Here is a 27537-nt window from a genome sequence, read left to right on the forward strand (position 1 = left end):
ATGATGCAAGGTACCACAAAATGATGCAGCAGGCCACATAAATTGATGCGGCCGGCCAGCTACATGAAATAATGCGGCACACCATTTTAAATAATGCGGCAGGCCGAATTAAATGATGCAGCAGGCCACATGAAATACAGCGGCCAGCTATATGAAATAATGCAGCGGACCACATTAAATAATGCTGAGGGCCACATAAAAGGATGCAGCCGGCCATTTTCAAATAACACAGCTTACCACAAAATAACACGGCAGGCCACATGAAATAACGCGGCACAGCATTTTAAATAACGCAGCTTACCACAAAATAATGCAGTAGGCCAGAAGAAATGATGCGGCCAGCTATATGAAATAATGCGGCGGGCCACTTTAAATATTGCAGAGGGCCACATAAAATGATGCATTTTAAATAGTGCTGCATGTGGCAGGCCATTTTAAATAATGCAGCAGGCCGCATGAAATGAGGCGGCAAACTATATTAAGTAATGCGGCAGGCCACATGGAATGATGGGGCGGGTCACTTTAATTCATGTGGCAGGCCAGATTCGGACCCTGGGTTTTGAGTTTGACACCCGTGTTTGAGCCCCACATCCTCAAATTCCCTTCCCCCTCTTTGCTCTCCTGCAAAGACGACGGGACGAGTCTGTCAGGCGTGAGTGCCGGCTACTTCCAGGTATCCACACGTGAGTGCCGGCTACTTTCAGGTATCTACACGTGAGTGCCGGCTACTTCCAGGTATCCACACGTGAGTGCCGGCTACTTTCAGGTATCTACAGGTGAGTGCCGGCTACTTCCAGGTATCCACACGTGAGTGCCGGCTACTTCCAGGTATCCACATGTGAGTGCCGGCTACCTCAAATGCAAAGAAAGCTTTGGCTTCCTGCAGTCTCCCCGAGGGATGAATTATTGGAAGTTGTCCCTTTCTAGAAACAACCCAGCAGGCTGCAGAGCTCTTTTCTTCTTGAGCACAACCTTCATGACTAACAGAGAAAACCCCTTCAGCACCCAGAATGGGACCGGAACCTTCTAGAAAGTTCAGTTCTGGAAGGAGTGGATGCTCAGTTGGCCAGCACCACAGGCTGGAAGGCCTGGCTGGGATACTGCAGCTTGTAGCTTCCTAAAGCCTCCACAAACGGTGGCTTCTCCATGTAGGAGATCTCGCCGGTGGCGCCCATGATGCCCATACTTTGGGACGGTGGCGGTGGCGGGCTGGCGAAAGGGTCAAAAGAGGGCTCGGCGTCAAAGTAGAGAGGACCGGGGGAGTAGACAAACTCTTTGGCGTTGGGGGACAGCTGGCTGGGGACGGGACCCCCGAGCGAGTGCATGGACAGAGACAGCGGCTTGTGCTTGAGCAGCTCCGGAGCCAAGATGGCGGTGGGAGAGTGGGCGGCGGGGGCGGGTGGCGCTGCCGCCGGGCCGTTTTTCTTCATCTTGGTGGAGCCGAATTTGGTGGCAGCGAAGGCGGCCGTGGTAAAGGTGATGGGTTGAGGACGGGAGGCGGGCTGCTGAGGTGCGGCATAGGGCGGAGAAGGGGTAGAGGTGTTGGAGGAGTGGGCGGAAGGCGAACCGAAGAGCCCCGGGCAGGGGTGAGCGCTGGGCGGAGTGGGAGAGCTGGAGAGCGAAGGCATCATGGAAGTAGATGACTGGTTTCCAATGGGAATAAAGACCTGAGCGTCTGGATTGAAGCCCAGATTCTTAGTCTCTTCGAGGTCGGCGTCTCCTTTAGCGTCTCTCGTCAGCCCCTCAGGCCGCACTCCGTCACAGCTGAGGTCCTCCAGGTAGAGCACCTTCACCGCCCCCTTCTCTCCGATCTGGTAGGACACCTCAAACGGGTCGATCCACACGCTAAGTTCCTCGGGGACGTTGGCGCGCACTTCATCGGTGTCCAGGCCGCTTCTCTTGGCGGCCAACTCCACGACCGGGTCCCGGGGGGCGCCCAGGTGAAGGCAGCGGAAGGCGGAACCTCGAAGGGGGTCCTCCGGGTACCAGTGACCCTCAAAGCGAGACACCAGGATCCTCTCCAGTTCTTCTCCGAAGAGGTCGGCTCGACGACGAGGCAGCTTGTTGTACAAATAGGACACGATGAAGTTGAGGGCAACCTTCACCTCCAGATGCATGATGGGATGCTTCAAGATGGCGGCGACGCCAAGTGTAACGATGTCCGTAATGCTCCTCCGGCTCACTGTGCAGCTTGTAATGTCGTCATGGTAGACGGCTCCTTGAAGACGGCAGGCTGCGGACCTCTCAAGATTGGCGGCCTCTGGAAAGATGAGAGGAAATTTGGGTATTTTGCAGAGATCAGGCGCCATTTGTAGAGCGTCAAGGCAGCCATATTTCAGATTGTTGAGGTTTTTTTGCACAGCCATTATTTTCATCAACCTCACCTGTTGAAAATTTGACTTACAAGCATGGCAGTCCCTAATTGGCACAAGGAACCACCAAAACATCTCCTCTAACTCGCTAGCATTAGCTTATAGCTACTCAGTTTTCTTTATGAGGTTTACAAATATAAAGTGTAACATTGGAAAGAAATTTCATGACATTTATATTGAACGTATTAATATACTGCTCGGAAATAGCCCCGTGAGGAATTTATAGTAAACGTTTGACCGTGCCTCATGAAATAAATCGGAAACAAAATGTTTGGGAATCGGAATCAGATTTGGAGTCGTCCAAATTCAAACAAACAATGTCCAACCCTAAGCGTGACGTTATGTGTTTATGGGGTGAGCAGGTAAATGAATGTATGGGAAACATTGACCTGTGTATGCACCCGTTGCCACTCATAACACCCATTAAGTCATTCCACGCTTGGTGGTGTGTTGTAATTAAGGCTGCAACTATTAATCGATTAGAAAAAGCTTTGATTTAATCATTTAATTTCTATTCAAGTTCAAATTATTGATATTTATATACTGGTTGAAAATAGCCCCATGAGAAATTCATAGTAAATTTTGGACCCTGCCTCTTAAAGGAATCGGAATCAACAATCACTAGGAACTGAAATTAAAACGGTCCAAATTCGAATGATGCCCAACCCTAACTATTATTATGTGTTTAAAAGTGAGGGTGAACAGGTAGCACCACAAATAAATGAACACAAGGGAAACACTGAGCTGTGTATACATGGGTTGCCACTCATAAAACAGAAGAATGCTTGGTGGTGTGTTGTAATTAGGGCTGCAACTAATAATTGGTTAGAAAAAAGCTTGGATTTATATTCCGTTGCTTTGATCAATGTCTTTATTTTTATTCATGTTCAAAAGGATTGACACTGGTTTAAAATAGCCCTGTGATAAAATTCATAGTCCATTTTTGACCGTGCCTCTTAAAAGAATCCAAATCAAGAATTGTTGGGGAACTGGAATCGGAATTGTCCAAATTCAAACGATGCACAAGCCTAACCGTTATTTAATGTGTTTAGAGGCTGAACAGGTAGCGCCACAAACAAATTAATGTAAGGGAAACACTGACCTGTGTATGCAGCTGTTGCCACTCATAAAACATAACAAGTCATTCCATGCTTGGTGGTGTGTTGTAATTAGGGCTGCAACGATCGATCAATTGATTAGAAAAAAGTTTTGACCTATTTTCTGTTGCTTCAATTATTTCAGGAGTGTCAATAAAAAAAAATATATAATTTGATAAAACTGTGTTAAGTGCCCAGAACTTTAAATACAAGAAACATTTTGACCGTACCTCTTAAAAGAATCGGAATCGAGAATTATTGGGAATCAGAATTGTCCAAATTCAAACGATGCCCAACCCTAACCGTTATATAAATGTGTTTATGTGGTGAACAGGTAGCCCTACAAATACATGAATGTAGGTTTTATGAGTGGCAACCGGTGCATACACAGATCCTGTTTATGCACCTGTTGCCACTCATAAAACAGAATAAGTCAAGGCATGCTTGGTGGTGTGTTGTAATTATGGCTGCAACTAATAATCGGTTAGAAAAAAGCTTTGATTTATATTCTGTAGCTCTGATCAATTGATATTTTTATTCATGTTCAAAATGATTGATATTTATATACTGGTAGAAAATAGCCCTGTGATAAATTCATAGTCAATTGTTTACCCTTTTACCCTGCCTCTTTAAAAAAACGGAATTGAGAATGGTTGGGGAATCTGAATCGTCCATATTCAGACGATGCCCAACCCTACCCGTTATTTAATGTGTTTATGGGGTGAACAAGTAGCCCCACAAACACATGAATTTACATTTCATGAGATTACAAGAAAGCTTTGACCTATTTTCTGTTGCTTCAATTATTTAAGGAGTGTAAATAAAAAATGTATATGATTTGATAAAACTGTGTTAAGTGCCCAGAAGTTTTAATACATGGAATAGTTTGGTGAAAATGTACTCCAGTGGAAAGAAACTTTTTGACTCTGCCTCTTAAAAAAATCGGAATTGAGAATCGTTGGGGAATCTGAATCGTCCATATTCAGACGATGCCCAAACCTATCTGTTGTATAAATGTGTTTATGGGGTGAACAGGTAGCCCCACAAATACATGAAAGTATGTTTTATGAGTGGCAACAGGTGCATACACAGATCCTGTTTATGCACCGGTTGCCACTCATAAAACAGAATAAGTCATGGCATGCTTGTTGTAATTATGGCTGCAACTAATAATCGATTAGAATAAAGCTTTGATTTATATTCTGTAGCTCTGATCAATTGATATTTTTATTCACGTTCAAAATGATTGATATTTATATACTGGTAGAAAATACCCCTGTGAGAAATTAATAGTCAATTTTTTACCATGCCTCTTTAAAAAATCGGAATTGAGAATCGTTGGGGAATCTGAATCGTCCATATTCAGACGATGCCCAACCCTACCTGTTATATAATATGTTTATGGGGTGAACAAGTAGCCTCACAAACACATGAATTTAGGTTTTATGAGTGGCAACCGGTGCATACACAGATCCTGTTTATGCACCCGTTTCCACTCATAAAACAGAGTAAGTCATAGCACACTTGAGGCCGTCTTGTGAGATGTTTTCACATGTGCCTTAACCCAATAAAAGTCGAGAAACACAGAATTCTGCTGTCAATCTGGAGATGCTAGTGTCCTTCTGTTACCACTACAAAATCAAATAGAGAGTACATCCTCTCAGGCATAACGCCGATTCAAATGAAAATGAAATTGTACCAAGTAAAAGAAGAAACATTGGGAGTGAAAAAGATGGAATTAAAGATAGGAAGAGCAGAGGATGCAGTGATGGAAGGAACAGATGTGTCAGAAATCCTTTATAATCTCAATGTGACCCATGCAGCTTAATGCTTCTATCCTTCATGACCACGGCCTTATGGGGCAGCTCTCCTGCTTAATGCTTGTGTCCTTCATGACCACGGCCTTATGGGGCAGCTCTCCTGCTTAATGCTTGTGTCCTTCATGACCACGGCCTTATGGGGCAGCTCTCCTGCTTAATGCTTGTGTCCTTCATGACCACGGCCTTATGGGGCAGCTCTCCTGCTTAATGCTTGTGTCCTTCATGACCACGGCCTTATGGGGCAGCTCTCCTGCTTAATGCTTGTGTCCTTCATGACCACGGCCTTATGGGGCAGCTCTCCTGCTTAATGCTTCTATCCTTCATGACCACGGCCTTATGGGGCAGCTCTCCTGCTTAATGCTTCTATCCTTCATGACCACGGCCTTATGGGGCAGCTCTCCTGCTTAATGCTTGTGTCCTTCATAGGGATGATGTTTGATAAGAAATTATCGAGTTCGAGCCTATTATCGAATCCTCTTATCAAACCGATTCCTTATCGATTCTCTTATGGAGTCCAGATAGGTTGTTGTATATGGAAAAAAAAACAATATTTGGTTTAACAAATCACTTCACATTCTCTACTGCTCGCTACTATAGTATTACCATATCTGAGTTATTGTGCAGAAATGTGGGGAAATAACTACAAATGTGCACTACATTCGTTAACCGTGTTTCAAAAAAGATCAATTAGACTGATACATAATGGTGGATATAGAGAACATACAAACACTTTATTTATTGAGTCAAAAATATTAAAGTTCCATGATTTGGTAAAATTGCAAACAGCTAAAATGATGTGGAATGAAATGATGGAATGGATGAAGTAAAGAAGTGAAACATTGTACTGATATGATCCACTTGAAGAGCTTGTTCAAATGAATAGTGCTTACAAAGTACAAAGAAGAAGAATTATGAGAAATACTTTCAACCTTATTGAAAATAAGATATTCTTCATCTCAGTATATTAATAATGACTGAATTAATTAATGACATATTACAAAACTGTTGTATATACTAATTGACATATATTTTATTATAAAAAGGTCAGTAAATGATGTATATATTTGTATGAAGTGGGAAAGAGGTAGGATTAAATAAGCTTGACTTCTTCCTACTCCTGTAAAGTGAAATGATATGAAAGTGTGATGTATTATGATGTGGTCGGATCAGGTTTTGTTTAGTTATGTTGTTAGTTTTGGACTTCCTTAGTTGTTTTGTGCACTTTGGGGGTTTGTTTTAGTCACCATGGTTACTTATGATTTTCACCTGCCTTGTACGCGCACCTGTTGCTCATCAGAGACTCTATTTAAGCCTGCCTTTTCCGCTCACTCGTCGTGGCTTCATTGTTTGCATTTGCAACAGTTACGTTGGCATTCTGCTTTTCCAGCTCATCATTCCTGTGCTAAAGTTACCTTAGCTTCTAGTATTCCTGTGCTAAGTAAGTTTTTGCTTTAGCTTCTTGTGCGAACGGCACGCTTTCCTTTTGTTTGGTTCCTGTCTGTTGTAATGTGTATGATTTATGAGAAATAAATCATCTCCTACTTGCACGCTTTCGTCCGGAGCCGTCAGTTTTGCGTCCCGGGAACCAACCGCAGCACGCTGCACCCCACCGTGACAAATGACTGAGCTACATGACGTCATTTCTTGTGATGTCACACACGGCATTGCTGGTCGGGACGGGAGTCGTTCTCAGGTATTCCAATAAAGAACCAACTCTTTTTCTTTACTATAGTGGTCTCAATAACAGGTACCGGTTCTCAAAAAGGGATTCGAGTCCGGGGACTCGGTTCTTTTCTTATCGAACAACCGGGAAAACTGGGTTCGAGCATCATCCCTAGTCCTTCATGACCAGGGCCAGCCAGCCAGCCCAGGTCAGGGAAAACATGAAGAAAAGCGACATCACGAGGAGCACGCACGATTTAAAATGGCAGAAGTGTTTTGTTGTCAACAACACAGAAGACTATTTCCTCATGCACACAAACAGCATCACGGGGATTGTTCATCTTTGAAAGACGCCTCAATTCCAATGTTGCCAGATGCCAGGATTTAGTTTGGCACGGAAAAGGTGAGATAGAGGGAAGGGGGAGTGGACTATAAATAGGGGCGTACTTTGCAGGAATGAGATCCTCCTTAGAGCAGCATAATTAATCCTTAGAGCAGCATAATTAACGACCTGTTCAACGTAGATATCAGAGAAGACTTAAAGCAGCATAATTAACGACCTGTTCAACGTAGATATCACAGAAGACTTAAAGCAGCATAATTAACAGCCTTTTCAACGTAGATATCAGAGAAGACTTAAAGCAGCATAATTAACGACCTGTTCAACGTAGATATCAGAGAAGACTTAAAGGCCTACTGAAATGATTTTTTTTTATTTAAACGGGAATAGCAGATCCATTCTATGTGTCATACTTGATCATTTCGCCATATTGCCATATTTTTGCTGAAAGGATTTAGTAGAGAAAATCGACGATAAAGTTCGCAACTTTTGCTCGCTGATAAAAAAAAGCCTTGCCTGTAGCGGAAGTAGCGTGACGTCACAGGAGCTAGTATTCCTCACAATTCCCCGTTGTTTACAATGGAGCGAGAGAGATTCGGACCGAGAAAGTGATGATTACCCCATTAATTTGAGCGAGGATGAAAGATTCGTAGATGAGGAACGTTACAGTGAAGGACTTGAGAGGCAGTGATGGACGTATCTTTTTTCGCTCTGACCGTAACTTAGGTACAAGCTGGCTCATTGGATTCCACACTCTCCTTTTTCTATTGTAGATCACAGATTTGTATTTTAAACCACCTGGGATACTATATCCTCTTGAAAATGAGAGTCGAGAACGCCAAATGGACATTCAGTGCCTTTTATCTCCAAGACAATACATCTGCGAAATGCTTTAGCTACGAGCTAACGTGATAGCATCTTGCTTTAACTGCATATAGAAACAAAAGAAATAAACCCCTGACTGGAAGGATAGATAGAAAATCAACAATACTATTAAACCGTGGACATGTAAATACACGGTTAATGCTTTCCAGGCTGGCGAAGGTTAACAATGCTGTGCTAACGACGCCATTGAAGATAACTTAGCAACCGGACTGCACAGAGCTATGCTAAAAACATTAGCTCTCCACCTACGCCAGCCAGCCCTCATTTGCTCATCAACACCTGTGCTCACCTGCGTTCCAGCGATCGGCAGAAGGACGAAGGACTTCACCCGATGCGTTTGGCGGCCCAGAGACGTAGGAAGTCAAGGTGAGGTCGGCGGCTAGCGCTCCAACAAAGCCCTCCTGGTTGTGTTGCTGTAGTCCGCTGCTAATACACTGATCCCACCTACAACTGTCTTCTTTGCAGCCTTCATTGTTCATTAAAAAAATTGCAAAAGATGTCCAGAATACTGTGGAATTATGAAATGAAAACAGAGCTTTTTGTATAGGATTCTACGGGGTACCAAAACTTCCATTACTCTGACTTCGTCACGCGCATACGTCATCATACCGCAACGTTTCAGCCGGATATTTCCCGGGAGATTTAAAATGTCACTTTATAAGTTAACCCGGCCGTATTGGCATGTGTTGCAATGTTAAGATTTCATCATTGATATATAAACTATCAGACTGCGTGGTCGCTAGTAGTGGCTTTCAGTAAGCATAATTAACGGCCTTTTCAACGTAGATATCAGAGAAGACTTAAAGCAGCATAATTAACAGCCTTTTCAACGTAGATATCAGAGAAGACTTAAAGCAGCATAATTAACGGCCTTTTCAACGTAGATATCAGAGAAGACTTAAAGCAGCATAATTAACAGCCTTTTCAACGTAGATATCAGAGAAGACTTAAAGCAGCATAATTAACGGCCTGTTCAACGTAGATATCAGAGAAGACTTAAAGCAGCATAATTAACAGCCTTTTCAACGTAGATATCAGAGAAGACTTAAAGCAGCATAATTAACGGCCTTTTCAACGTAGATATCAGAGAAGACTTAAAGCAGCATAATTAACGGCCTGTTCAACGTAGATATCAGAGAAGACTTAAAGCAGCATAATTAACAGCCTTTTCAACGTAGATATCAGAGAAGACTTAAAGCAGCATAATTAACGGCCTGTTCAACGTAGATATCAGAGAAGACTTAAATCAGCATAATTAACAGCCTTTTCAACGTAGATATCAGAGAAGACTTAAAGCAGCATAATTAACGGCCTGTTCAACGTAGATATCAGAGAAGACTTAAAGCAGCATAATTAACAGCCTTTTCAACGTAGATATCAGAGAAGACTTAAAGCAGCATAATTAACGGCCTTTTCAACGTAGATATCAGAGAAGACTTAAAGCAGCATAATTAACGACCTGTTCAACGTAGATATCAGAGAAGACTTAAAGCAGCATAATTAACGACCTTTTCAACGTAGATATCAGAGAAGACTTAAAGCAGCATAATTAACGACCTTTTCAACGTAGATATCAGAGAAGACTTAAAGCAGCATAATTAACGGCCTGTTCAACGTAGATATCAGAGAAGACTTAAAGCAGCATAATTAACGACCTTTTCAACGTAGATATCAGAGAAGACTTAAAGCAGCATAATTAACGGCCTGTTCAACGTAGATATCAGAGAAGACTTAAAGCAGCATAATTAACGGCCTGTTCAACGTAGATATCAGAGAAGACTTAAAGCAGCATAATTAACGGCCTGTTCAACGTAGATATCAGAGAAGACTTAAAGCAGCATAATTAACGGCCTGTTCAACGTAGATATCAGAGAAGGTTTCCATCAGGCTATTGCTGTGCGCCCAGGAAGTGTCTTTGTTTACATGGCGCTGCCAACATGTGCAGTAGAACCTCCCCCACGTGATCGCCTGTCTTTTTTCTTCTTCTTTTTCCCCCCCAGTGCCTTTTTGCCAAGGTGATTGTGACGAGAGAGACTAGAAAACATGGCAGAGGCTTGGAAGAAAAGCTCCACTTGAATCAATGCTAAAGCTTCAAGAACATAATGACATGCTCACTTTTCATTGATACGGTCAGAGTATTCATTTAGCTTCGATATCATGCTTGTAGGCCCTGCGATGAGGTGGTGACTTGTCCAGGGTGTACCCCGCCTTCCGCCCAATTGTAGCTGAGATAGGCTCCAGCGCCCCCCCCCCCCGCGACCCCGAAGGGAATAAGCGGTAGAAAATGGATGGATGATGGTTGTACTTTGCACAGTGTGCCATACAATAAATGATAACAATCTGGCAGACTTTTAATACCATTGTATATCGTGATCATGCACATTGGATCCTCAACTAGCGCGCTAACGTCCCCCCACAGTGCAGCTTCTAGGTCACTAATCCTCGCCCCGATGGCGGCAAACTCTTTCAAGTAGCATTAGGGCTGGGAGATATGGACCAAAAAGTATATCTCGATATATTATATATTTTTTTCATTTTTAAAACCAATACAATATGTATAAGTATTTGTTTGACCTTTTAGGCTCACCTCCAAGTTGTTTAATTATTCACCGCTTAAATCGCTAAACTTCAGGTCCATCTTTCTATTTACATTTTTATTTTTATGCCCTTTTTTGTCAAAGAAAACACTTTTTTTAATGGCAAAAACACAAATAATGCAATATTCACCCCCAAAAAACTTTTAAAGAGGAATATTTAATGTGAAGTAATTGAAGCCTTGAATGTGTCAATAATTGTATTTCTTTTTTTTCTTTGACAATGCCAGTTAAAAAAATCCCATTAAAATCCTCAAGCATCCAAAAAAGCTCAGCTCATAGAAGTGTTTTTAAAATAAGATGACTTTTTTTTTTTGTAACTTTCAACACTTCAATCTCTAGATCAGTGGTTCTCAAACTGTGGTACACGGCCTCCAAATAAAATCACTTGAGAAAAGTACTTTTATTTATTTGCCATTATGTAAACGGTGTTACTGTTCAAACTGCAATGTTACATTGGCCAAAAATATGAAATATACTTAAATAAAACCTCGGCTTTGTTTAAATTGAATACTTAGGCCTACTACGCTACTGTATTTAATGTCGTCATTATGCTGGTACTTAATGAATACTTAGGTCTACTACACTACTGTATTTAATGTTGTCATAATGGTGGTACTTAATGAATACTTAGGTCTACTACACTACTGTATTTAATGTTGTCATTATGGTGGTACTTAATGAATACTTAGGTCTACTACACTACTGTATTTAATGTTGTCATTATGGTGGTACTTAATGAATACTTAGGTCTACTACACTACTGTATTTAATGTCATTATGGTGGTACTTAATGAGTACTTAGGTCTACTACACTACTGTATTTAATGTTGTCATTATGGTGGTACTTAATGAATACTTAGGTCTACTACACTACTGTATTTAATGTTGTCATTATGGTGGTACTTAATGAATACTTAGGTCTACTACACTACTGTATTTAATGATGTCATTATGGTGGTACTTAATGAATACTTAGGTCTACTACACTACTGTATTTAATGTTGTCATTATGGTGGTACTTAATGAATACTTAGGTCTACTACACTACTGTATTTAATGTTGTCATGATGGTGGTACTTAATGAATACTTAGGTCTACTACACTACTGTATTTAATGTTGTCATGATGGTGGTACTTAATGAATACTTAGGTCTACTACACTACTGTATTTAATGTTGTCATTATGGTGGTACTTAATGAATACTTAGGTCTACTGCACTACTGTATTTAATGTTGTCATTATGGTGGTACTTAATGAATACTTAGGTCTACTACACTACTGTATTTAATGTTGTCATTATGGTGGTACTTAATGAATACTTAGGTCTACTACACTACTGTATTTAATGTTGTCATGATGGTGGTACTTAATGAATACTTAGGTCTACTACACTACTGTATTTAATGTTGTCATTATGGTGGTACTTAATGAATACTTAGGTCTACTACACTACTGTATTTAATGTTGTCATAATGGTGGTACTTAATGAATACTTAGGTCTACTACACTACTGTATTTAATGTTGTCATAATGGTGGTACTTAATGAATACTTAGGTCTACTACACTACTGTATTTAATGTTGTCATAATGGTGGTACTTAATGAATACTTAGGTCTACTACACTACTGTATTTAATGTTGTCATTATGGTGGTACTTAATGAATACTTAGGTCTACTACACTACTGTATTTAATGTTGTCATTATGGTGGTACTTAATGAATACTTAGGTCTACTACACTACTGTATATAATGATGTCATTATGGTGCTACTGGGAGAGTACCAGGTGATTTCTGAGTCGCTAATTGGTGAAATAAAAGTTGAAGAAAGCACTGATGTAGATCAACTTCAAATCTATCCTTCAATTATACGTTTTTATTATCTTTTTGTTAGTCTAATACTTTTTTCCCCCCCAAACTTTTCACAAAATATGCAATATTTTCCCCAAAACATATTTCAAAGTGGAATATTTGGTTAAAAGTAATTAAACAGGTCAATAATTCATAACAACAACAATTTTGATTCATAATTATTTAAAACAGCCTGCATGGAGTCAACATTGCAACTTTTTCTCGTTACATTTCATCCATTTGCTCCACTTTTTATTTATTTATTTTTAATTTTTTTAAAACAGTAGTTTTAGGATGTGCTGCAGCCGGGCCGCACTTTGGAAACCTCCCACCCGGGTTATCGATATTGTTCTTGAGGCACAGGAAGTCATCTGTATTGTCTTGAAAAAACAAAACATAACATTGTGCCTCCTCAGTTTTTAGCGTCAATATTTCAACATTTTCCTCTTGCCATTTTGTTCCACCCTTTAAAGTGTAACAGTATTTGAAAATGTGCGGCAGGCGGTTACATTTTTTTTGCGGTGGACCACAAATGGGCCGCACTTTGGACACCCCTGGTTTGTGAGAACAGGTTATAATAAATCATTGGAAAAATGAATAAATGTTCAAATGAGTGTAACCTTTTAAAAATTTACAATTTTAAAGACAGCTTCCATGTATTTCATTAGAATATTGCTGCCCAATGCAGATGCCTGTTTAGATGTACAATATTCAGTAGAGATGTACATGATACAATATTCTGTAGAGATGTGCATGATCATACACTATTCAGTAGAGATGTACATGATACAATATTCTGTAGAGATGTACATGATACAATATTCTGTAGAGATGTACATGATGGTACAATATTATGTAGAGATGTACATGATACAATATTCTGTAGAGATGTACATGATGGTACAATATTCAGTAGAGATGTGCATGATCATACAATATTCAGTAGAGATGTACATGATCATACAATATTCAGTAGAGATGTACATGATGGTACAATATTCTGTAGAGATGTACATGACCATACAATATTCAGTAGAGATGTACATGATACAATATTCAGTAGAGATGTACATGATCATACAATAATATGTAGAGATGTACATGATGGTACAATATTCTGTAGAGATGTGCATGATCATACAATATTCAGTAGAGATGTACATGATCATACAATATTCAGTAGAGATGTACATGACCATACAATATTCAGTAGAGATGTACATGATCATACAATAATCAGTAGAGATGTACATGATCATACAATAATATGTAGAGATGTACATGACCATACAATATTCAGTAGAGATGTACATGATGGTACAATATTTTGTAGAGATGTACATGACCATACAATATTCAGTAGAGATGTACATGATACAATATTCAGTAGAGATGTACATGATCATACAATAATATGTAGAGATGTACATGACCATACAATATTCAGTAGAGATGTACATGATGGTACAATATTCTGTAGAGATGTGCATGATCATACAAACCCCGTTTCCATATGAGTTGGGAAATGGTGTTAGATGTAAATATAAACGGAATACAATGATTTGCAAATCCTTTTCAAGCCATATTCAGTTGAATATGCTACAAAGACAACATATTTCATGTTCAAACTCATAAACATTTCTTTGTTGTTGCAAATAATCATTAACTTTATAATTTGATGGCAGCAACACGTGACAAAGAAGTTGGGAAAGGTGGCAATAAATACTGATAAAGTTGAAGAATGCTCATCAAACACTTATTTGGAACATCCCACAGGTGAACAGGCTAATTGGGAACAGGTGGGTGCCATGATTGGGTATAAAAACAGCTTCCCAAAAATGCTCAGTCTTTCACAAGAAAGGATGGGGCGAGGTACATCACTTTGTCAACAACTGCGTGAGCAAATAGTCAAACAGTTTAAGAACAACCTTTCTCAAAGTGCAATAGCAAGAAATTTAGTGATTTCAACATCTACGCTCCATAATATCATCAAAAGGTTCAGAGAATGTGGAGAAATCACTGCAGGTAAGCAGCATGGCCGGAAACCAACATTGAATGAGCGTGACCTTCCATCCCTCAGACGGCACTGTATCAAAAACAGACATCAGTGTGTAAAGGATATCACCACATGGGCTCAGGAACACTTCAGAAAACCACTGTCACTAAATACAGTTGGTCGCTACATCTGTAAGTGCAAGTTAAAGCTCTACTATGCAAAGCCAAAGCCATTATCAACAACACCCAGAAACGCCGCTGGCTTCTCTGGGCCCGAGATCATCTAAGTTGGACTCATGCAAAGTGGAAAAGTGTTCTGTGGTCTGACGAGTCCACATTTCAAATTGTTTTTGGAAATATTCGACATCGTGTCATTCCGGACCAAAGGGGAAGCGAACCATCCAGACTGTTATTGACGCAAAGTGTAAAAGGCAGCATGTGTGATGGTATGGGGGTGTATTAGTGGCCAAGACATGGGTAACTTACACATCTGTGAAGGCACCATTAATGCTGAAAGGTACATACAGCTTTTGGAACAACATATGCTGCCATCTAAGCGCCGTCTTTTTCATGGACGCCCCTGCTTATTTCAGCAAGACAATGCCAAGCCACATTCAGCACGCGTTACAACAGCGTGGCTTGGTAAAAAAAAAGAGTGCGGGTACTTTCCTGGCCCGCCTGCAGTCCAGACCTGTCTCCCATGGAAAATGTGTGGCGCATTATGAAGCCTAAAATAGGACAGCGGAGACCCCGGACTGTTGAACCACTGAAGCTCTACATCAAACAAGCTCTACATCAAAGCTTCAACAATTAGTTTCCTCAGTTCCCAATCGTTTATTGAGTTAAAAGAAAAGGCCATGTAACACAGTGGTGAACATGCCCTTTCCCAACTACTTTGTCACGTGTTGCAGCCATGAAATTCTAAGTTAATTATTATTTGCAAAAAAAAAATAAAGTTTATGAGTTTGAACATGAAATATGTTGTCTTTGTAGCATATTCAACTGAATATGGCTTGAAAAGGATTTGCAAATCATTGTATTCCGTTTATATTTACATCTAACACCATTTCCCAACTCATATGGAAACGGGGTTTGTATAATATTCTGTAGAGATGTACATGATACAATATTCTGTAGAGATGTACATGATACAATATTCTGTAGAGATGTACATGATACACTATTCTGTAGAGATGTACATGATGATACAATATTATGTAGAGATGTACATGGTGGTACAATATTCTGTAGAGATGTACATGATACAATATTCAGTAGAGATGTAGATGATACAATATTCTGTAGAGATGTACATGGTGATACAATATTCAGTAGAGATGTACATGATACAATATTCAGTAGAGATGTACATGATACAATATTCAGTAGAGATGTACATGGTGATACAATATTCTGTAGAGATGTACATGGTGATACAATATTCTGTAGAGATGTACATGATACAATATTCTGTAGAGATGTACATGATACAATATTCAGTAGAGATGTACATGGTGATACAATATTCTGTAGAGATGTACATGATCATACAATATTCAGTAGAGATGTACATGATTATACAATATTCTGTAGAGATGTACATGATACAATATTCAGTAGAGATGTACATGATCATACAATATTCTGTAGAGATGTACATGATGATACAATATTCAGTAGAGATGTACATGATGGTACAATATTCAGTAGAGATGTACATGATACAATATTCAGTAGAGATGTACATGATACAATATTCAGTAGAGATGTACATGATCATACAATATTCTGTAGAGATGTACATGATACAATATTCAGTAGAGATGTACATGATGATACAATATTCTGTAGCGATGTACATGATACAATATTCAGTAGAAATGTACATGATGATACAATATTCAGTAGAGATGTACATGATGGTACAATATTCAGTAGAGATGTACATGATGGTACAATATTATGTAGAGATGTACATGATACACTATTCAGTAGAGATGTACATGATGATACAATATTCAGTAGAGATGTACATGATGGTACAATATTCAGTAGAGATGTACATGATGGTACAATATTCAGTAGAGATGTACATGATGATACAATATTATGTAGAGATGTACATGATACAATATTCTGTAGAGATGTACATGAAGGTACAATATTCAGTAGAGATGTACATGATGGTACAATATTCAGTAGAGATGTACATGATGATACAATATTCAGTAGAGATGTACATGATACAATATTCAGTAGAGATGTACATGATGATACAATATTCAGTAGAGATGTACATGATGATACAATATTCAGTAGAGATGTACATGATGATACAATATTCAGTAGAGATGTACATGATGGTATAATATTCAGTAGAGATGTACATGATGGTACAATATTCAGTAGAGATGTACATGATGATACAATATTCAGTAGAGATGTACATGATGATACAATATTCAGTAGAGATGTACATGATGATACAATATTCAGTAGAGATGTACATGATCATACAATATTCAGTAGAGATGTACATGATGATACAGTTGTTGATAACAACAGGAAGGAGCCATAAAGGTGGTGGGCCAGGAGGACTAGAGGCAAAATGTCAGCCAGCATAATGACGACATCGTGAGAGTGGAGGTTATGTAGTTTATGGTGAGTGGAGGTTATATAGTTTGTGGAGGTTATATAGTTTGTGGAGGTTATTTAGTTTCTGCATCATCATTTAGCTAATAAAAGAGCCCTCCAATCCAATCATGTCAACAACAAGCAGCTAGCACATCCAAACAAGGTCAGGCTGCCACTTACCTGCTTGCGTGTTGGATTTCATCCAACCTGTCTGGGCTTCTTCGGAATGCAAAGTCAAGTCCATAAAAAGATGTTTGTAATGCTCGTCCTTGTCATTGTAATCTCTTAAATGGCGCGTCCAGGACAAGTTTACCGTGTGACAAGCCGGCGTATTTATACACTGTGACTCGCCCACACCCACATGACGCCAGGCACTACTTTCTGTCAATTACCATGACCACGCTGGTTAGTCATTCTTATCTAAATGTCATTTTCCTCCACTAATAAACACTGACGTCAATGTTTCAAAATCAACAACACACACAACACATTATGTAGTAATAATAATAGGTATAAAAATAAGGTAAACAAATGAGTATATTTCAGTATCACTTGATGGTTATTGAAAACAATAATCAAGTCAATAAATATTGTTAGTTTTCTTTGAAGAGTAAATATGAAATATATATTAGTACACGCGGAGGGATATTTGTAGTTCCTAATGGCGCTGACAGCTTGCTAAAAAAAGAAGCGCTGATGGCAACAGACTCCCTATTGGCTGAGAAGGGGGCGGGGCCACACTTTATTGGGCCGCGGCGTCCAATCACGTGCGCGAACACGACATGCCTTTAAACGTTGCTTTGTGGGAAATGACGTTCTTTATTTGCTCTCTTTCAACTTTACAATGTTTATGTCAATGGAAACACATTCGACCCGCTACACATCAAGTAAAATAATACAAAAAAGAAAGGCAATTATTATTGGTCGACAAAACATTGCATGTTTTGTGAAATGTAATGAATAACATACAGTTGCACCCTTTGTTGTAAATCATATTTATACTGCACATGTCCGGCTATTTAAGTAGTTGTTCTTATGCGAACCAAAGCAATTTATCAACCTGAAAAAAATGTATACACATTTACAAAAATGCATCTATAAATATAACTACACATGTATGCTTAATTGTATACCGTAACACGTGGTTGATGCGCCTTGAAATTTCCGTATTAATATTTAAAAAACAATCTATTTTTATTTTTTTATTTTTAAAACCTTTTTTTATATTATTCAACATTTACAACATTAACATAAAAGCAAAGAAATAATAATAATCAAAACAAGTACAAAACAGCGCCAGGGGGTTGTAAACTCAATAAAACAATTAAAAATAGAATGCAATATATATATATATATATATATATATATATATATATATATATATATATATATATATATATATATATATATATATATATATATATATATTATAGTATAATATATACTATATATATAAAATATATATAGAGTCCTGACCTGAACCCCACCAATGTGCTTTTGGAAGAATGGTGGAAAATTGCTATAAACACACAGCGCTACCTTGTGGACAGCCTTCCAGAAGAGTTGAAGCTGTAATAGCTGCAAAAGGTCATATTGAACCCTATGGGTTAGGAATGGGATAGCACTTCAACTTCATATGTGAGTCAAGGCAGGTGGCCAAATACTTTTGGCAATATAGTGTGTATCTATCTATATATATATATATATATATATATATATATATATATATATATATATATATATATATATATATATATATATATATATATATATATATATATATATATATATATATATATATATATATATATATATATATATATATACAGTATATAAAATGGATGGATATATATGTGTATATATGTATATACGTATACATATATATACAAACATATATATATACTGTATATGTATATCTATATATATATTTATATGTATGTGTGTAATAAAGGTAAGTTTAGCATAAATTGACCTACATTGGATTGGTTTACAAACTGTCAAAGTAGCCCCTGCAGCCTCAATTTTGTCCAGACATATATGTCAACATGAGATAACAGATATGAGCTGAAATGCACATGTTTGTTGTGCTTATGTGCTATAAAAAGGCACAATATTAAACAGTGTCAAGTCTCAGTCTTACACAAAACTGTACCTTGAATGTATGTTAACGACCTGTCGTAAAGTGGTTGGTTCTGCCGTAAAGTGACATGGCAGCAGCCGATAGCATGTTTGACACTTGACTTCTCTAACGACTACCTCTTTTTCATTTACTTCTTTAACGACTACCTCTTTTTCATTTGGATGTTGAATAGGACCTTTCTTGTGTAGCCTGTGGTCGACTCTTGGCCATGTTTGTGTTGGTGGAGATGGTCGACACTGTCAGGATTTGTCCCTGGGACTTCCACAAGCAAGTCAACGAGGCAGTGGCCGAGGAGCTCAACAAGAAGCTGGCCAACAAGGTGTGTATCTTGTACTATTGCATTTGGATTTATGTTGTACTATTGCAATTGTATTTCTATGTTGTACTATTACAATTGTATTTGCATGAAAGGAAATTCAAAAACAAAAAGGGGTCTTCTTTATTTCAAACCCGTTTTTCTTTTTTTGGCGTTGAAAAGCATTAACTAAATTAAAAAAAAAACAACTTTATTTTCATTTTAAATTCCATGAAGGAAAATCCACAGTAAACAGAAAGGGGGAAAACCCACCAAAATGGATGTTTATTCATAGTCCGACACCGGAAGTTGTATTTTCAATGTAGAAGCTGGGATACTACCAGGCTGAAATATCTAAAAATGGTTGACACATGGCTCAACGAGGACTGACATCTACAGAAATCTATACGCACATATCACACCAAAGTGGAGGGGAAAATACAAATTGACACGCAGTCTAGTCCGCTGTCCTGTCTTTAAAATTGCTACTTCCGGTTTGATCCTCTCTTTAAATTGGTACTTCCGATTTTGACCAATATTTCAATTTTTGTTATGTGCGTAGAGATTTCTGTAGACTCCAGTCTTCGTTTGCTATGTCTAATATAGTTCCCGTGTTTGGCTCCAAAGCCGTTCTGGACACAGTCACAGACACATGGGTACCGTTGTAACTATCCCCGCTTTTACTTTGAAAATAAAAACTCCCGGTGTCTGTAAGTAATAAAAACATTGGTTTTTGGTCTGTTTACTATGCATTTATGTTTGTTATTTGAAATGTAAAATGAAAATCAAACCAGTTTTTAGATATTTGTTGCTTTTTGACACCAAATTAGAAATGAAATTCAAATAAACCAATCGTTTTTTGTTTTTTTAAATTTCCTTTGATGAAAAGAACGTACAATTACCACAACGTACTAACCAGAAAACGACTGCTTTATTTGATTTTTTTTAATACAAATAACAAACAGTTGAAAAACAAAGCGATTTTCTTTTTTGGTGTGGAAAAGCAATAACATCTAAAAAAATAATTTTGTATTTTATTTAAGTTAAAACTAAAATTGATGTTTTGTCATATTCTGACACCGGAAGTTTTGATTTTCAAAGTAAAAGCAGGGATACTACGCTACAGCAAAATGATTTAGGTTATGGCTCTAAAGTGGATGCAAAGAAGAATTTGGTCACGCACTATACATCAATATAGTACAGTATTATGTTTTACAGGCCAGTCAGTGGTTCCGTCTTCAAAAGTGCTTCTTCTGGTTTATGATATAAAAAAACACCCATTTTGTTCTGTTTTTCAGTTTCTGTTGATATGTGTTTGAGATTTGTGTAGATATCAGTCCTTGTTGTGTTGTGTCTTAAAATAAATTCTGTGTAGGGCTCCAAATACGTTTTATTCAAAGTCACAGGCACATGTAGTAGTTATATTTGCTTTAATTTTGAAACTAAAACATCTGGTGGCTGCAAATGAAAAAACATCCGTTTTGGTCTGTATTTCCATTTCTGTCCACTGGGGATTTACATTTTGGTTAAATATAATATAAAATTAAACCTTTTTTTAAATGTAGTTATTGCTCTTTGACACCAAAAAAGATGAATGATTGTTTTTTTTATTTGCTTCTTTACATTTTTTAAATAAAATTTTAATAAACCAGTTTTATGAAATTGAAAATGAAAATCAAGCCTTTTTTATGTTTCGTTCCAGCTTTTCGATTTATTTTTTGTATTTCAAAACAAAATTAGATTCAACCAATATTTCTTGGTTTTTCAATTTCTATGCCTCAAAATAACATTCAATGACCAAAACATCAGTATATGTTTTGGTCATTGAATTTTATTTTCAGAAAAACCTATTTAAAACCAGAAAAAAAAATGGTTTATTTGAATTCTATTTTTAAATACAAAACATTTATAAAACGCTTTTTTGTGTTGAAAAACAGTAACTGAATGTAAAAAAAGGCTTGATTTTTATTTTCAATTTCATACAACAAAGCAGAAATGTGTAACATTACAAAAAATGTGTTTTCCTTCAATAGCATCTCATTGGATTGTTGTCTCATCATCTCAGGTGGTGTACAACGTGGGGCTGTGCATCTGCTTGTATGACATCACCAAACTGGAGGACTCCTACATCTTCCCGGGGGATGGCGCCTCACACACCAAAGGTGTTGTTTTGCACTCTCATTGTTGCGTCCTAGTGTTTTTGCGGCGAAACACTTCCTCCTTGTCCACTACTTTTAATTGCATTAGTTTTGGACTTCCACTTGCAAAAGTAGTGTTTGGAAGGAGGGGAGGGGTACGGCAATGTAGAAATGAACCGGATCAGCCTTCAAAAGGTCATCGTTTGTTCCTTATCACAGAACAAACATTCCTTGAAAGTTCGATGATAACTTTTTGCGCCAGCTAAAGCAGATGAAAAGAAACTGAGTGAACCCTCTTGTCCACTATCTTTGTCTCTGTGGGCCACAAGCATACACACACAGAATTTAGAGCCTATAACGTCAATGTAAAGTAACGTAGTAGAAATTAAAGATGTGTGGATCGATACGGAAATAGCGATACCTCTGATACCAGATCTTTATGCTCTAATATTGATTCTCAAATCAAAATATTGACACTTTTGATATTTTAGTTTAGGGGTGTCCAAACTTTTTCCACCAAGGGCCGCATGCTGAAAAGTCAAAGTATGCGGGGGACATTTTGATATTAAAAAAAGATGTAAACAGATATTGTGTCACCTTTGTGACTAAGTATATTATTATTAATTATTAGTCAGAACATTTCAGAGTTTTGTCATTACAGTACGATTTATTTGCTCTTTTTTCTTACATTTTTACTGTTGTTGTTTCCCATGTAAGAATAGCATAACAATATAAATAATACAATTGTGTAACTGCATAATCTAGTGTCAAAAATGTTGCCTGTATAAAATGTTCACTTGCACTTTAACAGTCTTTAATATGGTTGTTGTCATTTAAAACAATTATTAATAGGTTAGTATTATTTTGCTTTTTTAATTAACTAACTAAACGTTGTCTATATTTTAAGAATAGTTTCTTTTCATTTTGAGAGCTTGTAACGTTTTAGATCAGGGGTGTCTAAACTTCTTCCACCTGTGGCCGCATACTGAAAAGTCAAGTATGGTGGGCCATTTTGACATATTTTATTAAAAAATAAAAAATGCTAAAAACAGATATTATATATATTTAAAGACACAACTTTGTGTTATGAGTGATTTGGATGTCCAAAATATTTTGGTTTATGAATGAATCGCGATTGTTATTTGTAACAATGCTTAATCGATTCATTAAAAACAAAAGTCGATTTAAGAAAATAAACAAGTAAATAAATCTGTCCTGACAAATCATATAGTAGATGTAGATGATCTATATCTGCTCTACACAAGATACTTCTCTTGTTGCCTGATTTGTATTTGACTTTATTAAATGTTTGGCTAGCATTTTATTCAACAAAACCAGTTTTTCTTTTAAGTAATATAGAAAATGCGTGGGTTCCCTCCGGGTACTCTGGCTCCCTCCCACCTCCAAAAACATGCACCTGGGGATAGGCCCCTCCCACCTCCAAAGACATGCACCTGGGGATAGGCCCCTCCCACCTCCAAAGACATGCACCTGGGGATAGGCCCCTCCCACCTCCAAAAACATGCACCTGGGGATAGGCCCCTCCCACCTCCAAAGACATGCACCTGGGGATAGGCCCCTCCCACCTCCAAAAAACATGCACCTGGGGATAGGCCCCTCCCACCTCCAAAGACATGCACCTGGGGATAGGCCCCTCCCACCTCCAAAGACATGCACCTGGGGATAGGTTGATTGGCAACACTAAATGGTCCCTAGTGTGTGAATGTTGTCTGTCTATCTGTGTTGGCCCTGTGATGAGGTGGCGACTTGTCCAGGGTGTACCCCGCCTTCCGCCCAAATGCAGCTGAGATAGGCTCCAGCACCCCCTGCGACCCCAAAAGGGACAAGCGGTATAAAATGGATGGATCAGAGCTGTTTATCTATTTTATGGAGGAATGCAGTTCATCCTAGAACTGGCACCCAATGTTTAAGAAAAAAAAGAATCTATTTTGAATGCAGTCGATACCCCCAAGAATCAAATGCAATCGTGTTCTGCCCAAAGATTCACAGCTCTAATAAGTGACAAAGTACAGTATATTATTTAGTTAAAACATTTCAGCTTTTTGTTTGCTCTTTTTTTATACATTTTTTACTGTTGTTGTATTTTTTTATTTGAAAATACACAACTTTTGACATTTTAGCAGGCACACTAGATATATTTGCACGAGGTATTGCCGATACCAGCCTGGATGTGACTTGGTGTGGGATCAGCAAGTAAAGCAGTGGTATGGCACATCACTGGAAGGAATGGAATTAGTTGTTTCTTATCCCGCTTCTTACGTTTTCTGAAAGTTTCACGAAACCCCGCCCACTTTTTGAGTTATGCTACTGACTGACAAACCAACAGCAACTATTACATAACCGCCATAGTTTATTTTTAGTCTTTTAGTTTTTTTCCAATAATGGCCTTTTTTCACGTCTGTCAGGGGTGTCCAAACTTTTATTCCCAGAGGGCCGCATTTAAAATTTCGGGTGCAAGACTGATATCTATAATGTTGTAATAAGGCCAAAAGAATCATCCCCAATACGCTACTTTTTTAGGCTTGGGTTTGAAGTCCGTGGGGAAATAACGGAGTTGTAAAATGACTGCAGTGAGCCAGATGACTGCGAGATCTCACCAGCTCCTTTATTATCGGGCACTTGTCTTCCAGTTTTGCAAATAAATAAATGCAATGGGAATTATATTTAACTTTCTTATTACAAATGCACTGTTCTTAAAAGTGATAGACGCTTATTTAGTGAAAGGAAAAGAACTGTGAAACTGCATCAATATACATCAAATAAAGATGCATCAATAATCCATTTTTAATGGAACGGTGAGGTGCCCAAAGATTCCCACCTCTAGTTGGTACTACCGGGTACCGAGTCACGTAAAATCCAACGGTGCCTTATTTCGATACCTTTGACGTCATGTCCGGTTGCAGACTCCGAGCAGATGCCTCTTGGTGATGTCACCATTTTTCTATGCCAACAAAGCGAGAAGAACGCGCTCAAAAGTAGAGTAAAGCTCCACTTTTCAAAGTGCGCTAGCTCGATGCTAATTTATATTGGATGTGCCATAGACATGCTACCGATTAGCATGAGCGATTTTACCAGGCGATTTCACCAGCTCCAAATTTGGTAATGAAAACTATGACTAAGATGCATGATACAGTTGGCGTGTAATAAATACAATACTTGCAGTATAAACACTTTGTAGGGCGCAACAAAAGACTAGGCTGGCACATGCAACTTAACGGCAAAGACTACTTCCTGCTGCAACATGGGAGAACACATATCAATCATCAATCAATCAATGTTTATTTATATAGCCCTAAATCACAAGTGTCTCAAAGGGCTGCACAAGCCACAACCACATCCTCGATACAGAGCCCACATATCACTATGTTTTACAGTAATACAGGTATCATTGCTGCATTTTTTCAAGTATGCAAAATATTTATAGCTCAACATCACGCCCTGCAGTCAAATTAGTAAAGCAGCGTCCGTAAATGTCCCAAAATCTGAAATCATCTGACCTTTAATGACTTCTGCTCAGTCCATTTCAGGTATGTGGTTTTTCACCCGTTCCTGGAAGAGATCCTGGTGGGCAAGATCAAGTACTGCAGTCAGGAGGGCGTTCATGGTGAGCTCACTCTTTGACACTCCAATCAAAGGCCTGGTAAAGGAACTGCAGTCATCTGCAACCAAACGGCTGATAATGCTTGGGTTGATTGATGATGAGCTGTTTTCCACCAAGAGGAAGATGCTTTCATGTCGGAGTGAGGACCATCCATGTGGGAGAACGGCCGATACCAATACCGATCCCATGTATTAACTGAAAATATTTCAATGTATTTATGGTGTAACAATATTTACAGTAGTTCCTTATTTTCTTAGATAAACAAAACAAAGTCAATAGTACACAATAGCTAAACAAAAGTGAAAACTACTATGTATCATTTAAATCCTTTGCTTTTTGCCCTCAAAGTCAACAAAAACAACAACAAAAAAGATTTCAAGGAAATAAGGATATCAGTTTGATCACCCTAGTATCGATCATATACTGATAGTACCCTTGGGGCTGACACTGGATCGGCCCTCCTCTTGACTTTGACAATGCTGACACTTTAACTCTTATTATGTTAATATCTGCTTACTTCCTGCTCTAACATGCTTCCAGCAACAACTTTACTAAACACTTCCTTAATGTGTTGTTTCAAGCTAGCTTAGCTATTAGCATGTGTGCTCCTGGTGTGTAACATGTTAGCTGCATTATGGCCGCCTGCCACAGCAGAGTAAAGGCCCACACACCTTCAAAATGAGGTTTTTTACGTGAAAAGAAAAGAAAGTAATACAATGTATTGTAGCGTCCACAAGAAGGCACACGTGGACCCCGACTTAAACAAGTTGAAAAACTTATTGGGGTGTTACCATTTAGTGGTCAATTGTACGGAATATGTACTGTACTGTGCAATCTACTAATAAAAGTTTCAATCAATCAATCAATCAATCAATCAAATCACAAAGTATGATGCTGTTTTTAACTTTTATTGCCAATCTTATGCTAAAAAGAAGCCCAATCCCAACAAGTATTTCCTCCCGTGCACACACCATGACGCCACACTCTCCTTAAAAGCTGCCACCGTCCTCTTAATATTTGCACATGTTGTAGATGGCTGTCCAGGAGTATATTTTGGATGTATTAATATTGTCCACATGTTGACTCAGCTGCAGACAACCCTGTGCCTTTTGTTTACACCATCACATCCGCTCTCAGCAGCACCGTGACGGGGGCTTTTTTGGACGCCCAACATTTTTACTGCACCACTACTCAATAGTGCACAAATAATAGGCTCTGTGTGTGTGTGTGTGTGTGTCTGTGTCTGTGTCTGTGTGTGTGTATATATCCATCCATCCATCCATTTTCTACCGCTTGTCCCTTATACAAACCCCGTTTCCATATGAGTTGGGAAATGGTGTTAGATGTAAATATAAACGGAATACAATGATTTGCAAATCCTTTTCAAGCCATATTCAGTTGAATATGCTACAAAGACAACATATTTCATGTTCAAACTCATAAACGAAATTTTTTTTTTGCAAATAATCATTAACTTAGAATTTCATGCTGCAACACGTGCCAAAGTAGTTGTGAAAGGGCATGTTCACCACTGTGTTACATGGCCTTTCCTTTTAACAACACTCAGTAAAGGTTTGGGAAGTGAGGAGACACATTTTTGAAGTGGAATTCTTTCCCATTCTTGCTTGATGTACAGCTTAAGTTGTTCAACAGTCCGGGGGTCTCCCTTCTCAGATTTTAGGTGCCATAATGTGCCACACATTTTCAATGGGAGACAGGTCTGGACTACAGGCAGGCCAGTCTAGTACCCGCACTCTTTTACTATGAAGCCACGTTGATGTAACACATGGCTTGGCATTGTCTTGCTGAAATAAGCAGGGGCGTCCATGGTAACGTTGCTTGGATGGCAACATATGTTGTTCCAAAAGCTGTATGTACCTTTCAGCATTAATGGTGCCTTCACAGATGTGTAAGTTACCCATGTCTTGGCCACTAATACACCCCCATACCATCACACATGCTGCCTTTTACACTTTGTGCCTAGAACAATCCGGATGGTTCTTTTCCTCTTTGGTCCGGAGGACACGACGTCCACAGTTTCCAAAAACAATTTGAAATGTGGACTCGTCAGACCACAGAACACTTTTCC

General features: G+C 38.5%; 2 protein-coding genes across 2 annotated transcripts in view; one reads left to right on the forward strand and one right to left on the reverse strand.

Annotated features, from left to right (window-relative positions):
* The window catches only part of LOC133642926 (protein Tob2-like), a 17703-nt gene extending 121 nt beyond the window's left edge, over positions 1–17582 (reverse strand). Inside the window, exons 1-2 of the mRNA XM_062037346.1 lie at positions 17434–17582; positions 1–2260 (exon numbers count right to left, since the gene is read on the reverse strand). The exon at positions 1–2260 is cut by the window's left edge and continues 121 nt beyond it. Coding sequence (XP_061893330.1) covers positions 1059–2260; positions 17434–17497 — 1266 coding nt within the window. The 5' untranslated portion in view covers positions 17498–17582 and the 3' untranslated portion in view covers positions 1–1058. The remainder of the gene's footprint in view (positions 2261–17433) is intronic.
* Positions 17583–19441: 1859 nt separating this feature from the next.
* On the forward strand, positions 19442–26376 carry polr3h (polymerase (RNA) III (DNA directed) polypeptide H). The gene is made up of 3 exons (XM_062036522.1): positions 19442–19712; positions 21754–21850; positions 25365–26376. The coding sequence occupies exons 1-3, from the start codon at positions 19602–19604 to the stop codon at positions 25466–25468; spliced, it is 312 nt and encodes a 103-aa protein (XP_061892506.1). The 5' UTR covers positions 19442–19601; the 3' UTR covers positions 25469–26376.
* The last annotated feature ends 1161 nt before the right edge of the window (positions 26377–27537 follow it).

This window comes from Entelurus aequoreus, linkage group LG25 (assembly GCF_033978785.1).
Source record: "Entelurus aequoreus isolate RoL-2023_Sb linkage group LG25, RoL_Eaeq_v1.1, whole genome shotgun sequence".
In the NCBI taxonomy this organism is placed as follows: domain Eukaryota; kingdom Metazoa; phylum Chordata; class Actinopteri; order Syngnathiformes; family Syngnathidae; genus Entelurus; species Entelurus aequoreus.

What these genes read in the sequence shown, in the direction of transcription:
- polr3h (XM_062036522.1), top strand. Translation starts at nt 19,602, where the DNA reads ATGTTTGTGTTGGTGGAGATGGTCGACACTGTCAGGATTTGTCCCTGG. An exon ending in ACAAGAAGCTGGCCAACAAG is followed by an intron (nt 19,713 to 21,753) that starts GTGTGTATCTTG and finishes TCATCATCTCAG; the next exon opens with GTGGTGTACAACGTGGGGCT. An exon ending in TGGCGCCTCACACACCAAAG is followed by an intron (nt 21,851 to 25,364) that starts GTGTTGTTTTGC and finishes ACTTCTGCTCAG; the next exon opens with TCCATTTCAGGTATGTGGTT.